This window comes from Lemur catta, chromosome 5, assembly GCF_020740605.2.
Source record: "Lemur catta isolate mLemCat1 chromosome 5, mLemCat1.pri, whole genome shotgun sequence".
In the NCBI taxonomy this organism is placed as follows: Eukaryota; Metazoa; Chordata; class Mammalia; order Primates; family Lemuridae; genus Lemur; species Lemur catta.
The window spans coordinates 78,636,863-78,645,484 of record NC_059132.1 but is presented as its reverse complement, the minus strand read 5'-3'; the positions used below and the strand labels follow the sequence as shown (position 1 = coordinate 78,645,484).

The 8,622-nt window shown below is 31.1% G+C and overlaps 1 protein-coding gene across 2 annotated transcripts in view; it reads right to left on the bottom strand.

Moving 5' to 3' along the window:
• Positions 1–3,368: 3,368 nt before the first annotated feature.
• The window catches only part of GLRB (glycine receptor beta), a 64,465-nt gene continuing 59,211 nt past the window's right edge, over positions 3,369–8,622 (bottom strand). For both annotated transcript variants that reach the window (XM_045550680.1, XM_045550681.1), the window contains one exon: positions 3,369–4,689. In XM_045550680.1, the coding sequence (XP_045406636.1) occupies positions 4,393–4,689 (297 nt within the window). In that variant the 3' untranslated portion in view covers positions 3,369–4,392. The remainder of the gene's footprint in view (positions 4,690–8,622) is intronic.

Genomic DNA, 8,622 nt, shown 5'->3' with positions numbered 1-8,622 from the left:
GAGAAGCTTAATTTGAGCACTGCACATGTAATGGAAAATATTTTAACTTCATCATTCACTAAAGATGTAACCATATGACTGAAATACATCCCATGTTCTCATTCATATGTAGGAGCTAAAAAAGTGGATCTCATGAAGACAGCAAGTAGATTGGTGGTTGTCAGAGGCTGAGAAGGTGCGAGGCAGGGGGGAGTGGATGAAGAAAGGTTAATGAGTACAAATATACTGTCAGAAGAAATAAGACCTGATGATCCATAGATCAGTAGGGTGACTACAGTTAACATTAATCTACTGTATATTTCAAATTAGCTAGAAGAGAACAATTTGAACATTTCTAGTACAAAAAAAGATAAATATTTAAGGTGATGGATATCCCAATTATCCTAATTTGATTAAATGAATGTATCAAATTATCACATGTAGCCAAAAATATCTACATCTATTATATATCAACAAAAAAACAATGTTGAATAAAATACATATTAGTTAAAATGAGTACTTGAAGACATTTGATGTCTAAGCTTGGTCCACTTAAAAGAAATAGTGAAACAAACTTAACCACTTACCTCAAAGAAAAGGGACTGGCTGAACTCAGTATACCCATCACTGGTAAACGCTATATAACATGGTCAAAATCAGTTTGGTTGGAGTTTATGATGTGATAAGAGTAGTAGTGTAACAAACAACTGCAAAGATAAGTTAAACATTTAATAGATATAGTTTTTTTATGAATTTTACATAAGAGAGGATTTTTTACTTAGTTCATTGGGCAACACAGGGCACTCAAGTTGTTTGAGTAGGAGATTGCCATGATCATCTCTCTACTTTAATGAAATCAATGTTATGATAATTAAATGAAACATGTGATCCTGGATTGAATCCTAAACAACAAAAAATGTGGGACAATTGGCAAATCTGAATTAGGTTTCTAGATTCTAGTATTTTTGTCAATGTTAAATTTCCTGCTATTGATACACTGTGCTACTGTGATTATGAAAGAAAATATTATTGTCTTTTAGGAAACGCACACTGAAGTGTGTAGAAGTAAAGAGACATCACATGTACAACTTTAAGCATTTCAGAAAAAAAGTCTCATGCATACAGAGTGTGGAAAGAAAAATAAAGCAGGTATGAAAGAACATTACCATTTGGGGAATTTGGATGAAGGGTACACAGAAATTCTTCGTAATATTTTTTCAACTTTTTTGAAAGTTTGAAACAATGTCAAAAATTAAAAAAAAAGTAATGTGTCCACAACATAAAATAGGTTAAAAGATGACTACTGTGAGAGCTTGGAGATATCATGGTGAAAATCTACATTAGCAACTTCTGGGAGGGAAATTGAAAGAAACTACCAGAATTTAAAATGTAAACATCTTTCAATTCAGCAGTTCCACTTCTGGCATCTGCTTCATGAAAATATACACATACATGCATAAAGATATTTATTGAAGTACTATTTGGTATTAGGAAAAAAATGCAACCTAAATTTCCACTTGAAAAGAAGTTAAATTAAGGTGCATTCGTTCTATAGAATAACAGGTGGCAGAAGTTAGATTTTTGAATATCAAATATGTCCTCACCTGGAAAGAACTCTAAGGCATATTAAATGGAAAAAAATTGCCAAACTATACATAAGGTAAAATCCCATTTGTTACACCCCATTATGTTAAATTATCTTTTATATTTAAAAATTAGATAGAGGTTGGAAATACCTAGAATAAGGTCTGAGGAAAAAAAAAAGATCTGGACAAATATGAAATAATAATGACCTCTGGGGAAGAGAGGATAGTTTAAAGAGAGAAGGCTATGAAAGTAATTTTGAGTGCTTACTCTAAATACCTCTGTTTGTTTTATAATATATCAACATATTCAGGTATTACTGTGCAGTTAAAAAATAAAAATTACAGAATTAGTTCAATACTTTGGTTTCTCTTCAGATAGTATAAATCTTTCTCCTTTTACAAAGTTAGTTCAAAATTGAATTGAGTTATAGTGGAGTGAGACTGTAGACTGCTGAAATAGTCTGATTAACTAGAATGGGAAACTGAATTAGGATGGTGTCAGCAGGAATGGCGAGGTGGTAGGTGTAAGAAGGAGAATTTACAGGACTTGGTACTTGAAATAATAGACAGTGTGGGAAAGGAAGGAAGATTTAATATGAGTGGCTGGAATAGCAATGACTTTAACATAAATAGAAAATAAGAGAACCTACTGATTTGTGAGGAGGAGGTGATAATTTTTATTTTGAAAGCACTGAATTTGAGGTATCAGCAGACCCTGTAGGTCTGCAAATCTCCTAGAAATATATAATATTAAAAATACACATATCAGAACTACCCTGGAATTAAATTACTAAACCTTTGAGATAAGAATTACAAACTAATGGTCAGTGGACACTTCTTGGTTATGATCATTGTCTAAAGTTCCCTTTATAGTTATATATACACACTTAATGCTGGGGTAGCTATTATATATATTTAGGTATCAAAATTGATCTTAAGAGGCTATAATATTACAGAAAATAAATTCATTCACATTATTTTTAACAAATAAGTTTCTTAGTAATGAGACCTGTCTTCCATATAGTATATTTTCCACTCAAAATTATACCTAGATCAAATTCCCTAACATGAATAAAATTTTCAAAAATAAAAAAATAGATTATAAGCAAATGTAATTATTACAAATAAAAACTTTAATGATTTAAGCCCTACTCAAGACATTTTTTTTCTACCACAGTTCCATTAAAATGCTATTGCCCGGGGTCTTGGTAGGATATTGAAGTCCATCAATAGGGTTACTTGTAGCATTTTAAAATTATTCAGATAGCTATGCTTTTGCAACTAGAAGGTGTTTGAAGGACTACAGAGGATTAGATTATATTACATTAAAAAAATTAATGATCAGTGAGAATCTTTTAGAAATTAAAGTCTTCAATAAATTGAATTGCACTTAATTACTTATGACAATTTGAATAAATAATATTTTAATACATTTTATTATTTAATTGGCCACACAAGCTCTCAGCTGCCACAAAACTCTCCAAATAATGTAAGCATACTTCTTTTGTATTATGTTTATGTTATGTGAATTACTGATAGTTCAATTTCAGTTATGGCATAAATAAAAAGGTGCATTGGATGTGATATTATTAGGAAATGGGAGGTCTCATAAACTGAGACTTAGTGCTTCCTTTCAGGTTGGAACAAGATCAAAGTAACTAAATCTCAGTTGTCTAGACTTTTAGCAAGAAAGAAAAGACAAGTAGAAGTGAAGTCTAACATAAACACAGATATTATCTACTTAATCTTTAAATATTTTGTATCAAATCCCAAAATATTCAAGTAAATAAAAAATAAATTGATTCAGAAAACATTTTTAATTTAAGCAAAAATATGTAAGCATTTTAATAAAATAAAGAAGTTAAAAATCTTTTAATGATTATGGGTTTATTTTGAACCCAAGCTACTTCTGGTAATAGAATATTTATTTTTGGCTTCTTAAAAATGAGGTAAAATCACATGTCTAGTACTGCATTCCAATTTAAAATATGTATGACTGTATTTAAGGCACAATGTTTTTGTGTACTCTGTATCAACAAATGAAATCCATGGAAATATATTTAGGTTTTAAGGTGGATTAAGTAGAATTTCTTTTATCCTAAATATTTAATCAATGCATCTATCCTTTATTTATTTTTTATTTTATCAGAAGGCAGAATTCAGTACGCTTTTACATAAGTCCAGGTTTCCCTTTGTTTCAAAAACACTTACTGTGAATCATTATCTGACATTTTGACAACACAAGTACACTTTAAAATGAGTTGATTTTACAAATTCATAATTTTTGAACTTTGTTTTTCCATAGAGCCTGAAGAATTGTAATGGATATATTTCTACTTACAAAGTTTAAACAATATGTAATACAATTTTGCATAATCTGTGATAATACCTTCTAAAATTATACAAGAATAAGATGTCTTTCTTTGAAAGTTACAAGGAAGGAAATTTGAAATACTACATATATTAGAATGTTGCCCATAACAGGATTCAGCGTGCATATCATTTTATTATCAGAATTATCTGAAATATTTGCAGTTTATATTAACTGAAGAGAGCTGTTTGCATTTATATTATGTAGTATATTTATCTTTCATTTATTCCTAAAGCAATATGTTCATTATACATATATACATCATTGTTAGAGCACAGACATTATATAATCATGCTGCCATTCAAAATAAAGGTGTCACATTTTTTTTTCAAACCAATGGCATCCAAAATGCAATATATTGCTATGAAAATGCAAAGATTTTCACAGATTGGCATTTGTAAGTGGGTTTGGTCACAATGAAATGGAATTTTATTTTATACAAATGGAAAAAATTTATCATAAATATATAGACCAATATATAACATTGAAGAACAAGAAGCAGAAAGGAAACAATGCTCTTGCATAAAGATCAATTCTCTTTGCTGCTGTTGGAATAACGGGTTTGGCAGGGGGAGGCTTCTTGTTGTTCTTTGCCTGAGATTTCCCAAGTCCATTGTTGACTTCAATGGGTTTTCCATAGCAGTCATAATTGGATAATTCAAAATCTCTTGGTAAGCTTCCAACAATGCTGAAGTCATTCGATCTCAGATCAGACTTAGAAGTACAAACCTTTTTGCATCTAGTTTCACCAACCTGAGAATAAAAATTAAAGACAAAATGTATTTAGAATGTTCGTATTTATAAAACAAATCTCTTCAAGAAGATATTTTAAAAATTGCTAATTTCCGCAAGAGAATATTTGTTTATGCCACAAAGAGCTAACAGAGATAACAGTCAACTGATTGCCTGAATATCTACAGCTCTAAAATGTTGCCTAAATTACCAGGCTTATGTCATGGAATAAACTTTTGATTAGTTACTTTATGGTAAGTCAACATTTATTTTAGGTGCTACTAGGCTTGTGAGAGTTCTCAGTTACAAGATTAATAAATAAACATCCATACTTGCTCCAATATTTAACCATGACAGAGACGATATTACTACAGTGTTTGGATTATAGACACTTTTTGGACTTCTAATCTTTGACTTCCCTATATATCCTATTTCCAAATAGAGTGGTTTATAAATGCCTGAGGCATTTATCTCTCAAATGAGAGAAACTGTGTCTCTAAACTACATTCACAAATACGAACTAAAAGATAATCGCAATCATCATGAACCACATATTTACTCACGACAGGCATTCCTAATGTGGCTGAAGTTGAATTAACCAAACACGCACAGAGAATACAAAGAAGTTATGTATTCCTCAGCTAGACCATATGCCACAGAGATTATTCAGTTATTAATTTCTGAATTATTAAATTCGAATAAATTCCCTATAATATATAAAATGATTATAGTTAATCCTTGAACAACATGGGTTTGAACTGTGGGGGCCCACTTTAATATATGTAGATTTTTTTTCAATAAATACAATTGGCCCTTCACATCCACAGTTCTGCATCTGCAACCAAATCCAGAAATACGGTATTCGCAAAACTCGTGGACACGGAGGGCCAACTTTTCATATCCACAGGTTCTGCAGGGCTGACTGTGGGGGCCGTTGGTATGCATGGGATTTTGATATTCACAGTGGGTACTAGAGCCAATCTCTTGGGGATAGTGACAGCCTGAACTCTCTCTAGCAATCAGAAATGCTCTTAGAAAGGTTAGAGAGGTATAGGCCAACCCCCAATGCCTTAGAATAGCAGGGATATTACAAAAGGCCACAGAGAGGGTGAACGCTTGACTCCCTTGCTTAGTTTTCTCACTGTTCTTAGTAGTGGATTTTGTGATTCACCTTTGGAACCTTCACTATTTACTAAGTGAACATTTACTAAGATTTTACTGAAAGAGGAAACCATGTCATTGTATATTGTTAGTACATCATAGTTATTATAGTTTTTGCTTTATTAGTATAATAAATACATTGACTAATTCTTAGATTCTATTTACATTTACTAGATTATGGCCGGGACAAAAAAAAACTATACCTAATATAATAAGTGAATCAAATTATTTCCCAGCAGTACTTTAGGTACCCGGAGACTACCCTTAATCTGAACAAACACTAATATATATTTTCTGGACAAGGGGCAGAAGACAGTGCTCAGAGGTGGACCACAAAAGGACCCAAGTACATTAAGTGAAAAAGCAAGTTCAAATGCATTTACACATCCTTCTCTCATTATACATTCAGATTATTTCCATTTTTTTCCAATTATGAACATGTATTGATGTTATAGTTTTAAGCTGGTATACAAGTGTTGGCTTTATTAATATATACTTTATACCACATATATATTTGTAAAATTCTATTGGGTAAGAAATTTTTTAAAAGATGTTTATGTAAATATATTGCAGAAAAAATACATAAGTATTTGTTGATAAAGAGGAATGAGGATTAAGGAACCAAAAGATCACCTTTTGGAAAAGTTCATACTTATAAAAACAAAGGAGTACTCTAGCCTCTGCCTATAGACTTAGAAAACATGACTTCTTATCACTTATATTGAGTTTTTACAAATAAAATCAAAAGTGTTAACTATAGAAATGTATCTACTATAAATCATGTTTTTACATGGCGTTAGGTGTGGTTTTAGTATCTGTAAATAACTAAACAAGTAGCCAAACTTATATGCTATTATAACCTAAGTCACACATAAATATTTTAAATTTTCTAATCTATTTTATCTATATAAACATATTCTCAATTTTTAGCAACTTCATAATTATTTTGGAATTCTATTTTTACAGAATGTTATGTTTTCTCATAGAGATTATTTAAATATAGTCAACATGTCAGTAAGGGAAAAATAATTTCTTCAATGTTAAAGCAACAACATAAAAAAAGCACTCCAAAAAACATAAATTGGTTATATTAAGTTTTTAGCCATTTAATTTATTCAAACCTCTCTCAGAGATGTATTTGAAGATTCTTGTATTCAAAATGTGTGTGTGTGTGTGTGTGTGTGTGTGTGTGTGTGGTGAAGAGAAGTTCTACTACAGAAGTAATTTTTAATGATATGACACAACTGACTAAGGAGTGAGATTAGGTTCCCTACTGAGAAGTACTCAGGGTTTCTGAAATAGGTCATGATTCATTAACTAGTTGGCCAGTCTCTTTTGTCCCATTTATCACAGATTTTACACAAACATAACTTTCTTTTTTAGTTAAGACTCTCTACACCTTATTAACATATCAAATATATACATAAAAGTACAAAAGAGTTTATAACATAAATACTATTTTAAACAGTTATAATATCACATGAAAAGGATGAAATGAACTGCTTATAAATAAGCCAGTGACCCTACTTAACACACATTCTTAAAAGAAAATTTGGCTATATTAACCTACAATTAATAATTTCTCAATTATTCATTATCACGAATATGGGTCTCACTTACTTTCATCATATAAACTTCTGTCACTTCTGAAAATTACTGATAACAAAAATGAGATAGTGTGATAATGAAACTGTCAAGAATAAAAAATGATGCAGTTAAAAATTTCCTAATGCTGCAGACTTCAGCCTCTAAGATTTTCTTCGTGGTTCTTTTAAGTTTGAATCCACGCACATTTAAAAACAAATAACTTTATGCAATAGTTCTTGGTCAGGAGACTTAGGCATGATTTCATAAAGATAATGGTATCTTGTACAGACAATAAAAGTATGTGCAGAGGGAATAATTTGTATCTATTTTACCAAATTTAAATCAATCCTTATTTTAAAAAAACATACCATTAACATTAAAAAAGTCTCATTCACACAGGAACAACAGCTTTTGTTTTTTAATTTATTCAAAATTGTGGGCATGGATACTATTTTGTCTCTTATTCATAAAGTCTTCGTGTATGACACATACTAGGTGTTGGGAATAGGGTGATGTTAACAACAGTAGGTCCTCAGCAGTTTCGTTGAATAAAAAAAGGAGTATGTGGACTAACAAACAAATTAGTGACCAAAACATTGGAACAGCTGAGAAAGCCCCACATTTAGGGGAAAAAAAAACCCAAAAAAATCCCAGACAATTTTTTATGTCTAATGACGTATTCTTGCATACAGGCCACAAATTATAAAAAGCTCATACTAAAAATTAGATTAAATTATCATTTATCATTTATTGAGGGTAAGGGGAACAAGGTCTCATTTGGTCACCCAGACTAGAGTGCAGCGGCATTATCAAAGCTCACTGCAACCTCAAACTCTTAGGCTCAAATGATTCTCCTGCCAGGTGAGTACCTGGGACTATAGGCACGAGCCACCACACCCAGCTAATTTTTCTATTTTTTTTAGAGATGGGGTCTCACCATGTTGTTCAGGCTGGGCTCAAATGATCCTCCCACTGTGGCCTACCGAACTGCTAGGATTATAGGTATGAGCCACCACACCTGGCCTCATTTATTGTTTTATACTTTTTTATCATTCTTTTCCTTAGCAAGCACAATATTATTTTATAAATCAGCTTCAAACGTTTTATGCAATCCAAATTTCATTGCTTCTATTAATTACTATTGGTATTCTGTCTAAAAATAATGACATCTCATCTGAAATTATTGGGCACGAATATGTAATTATA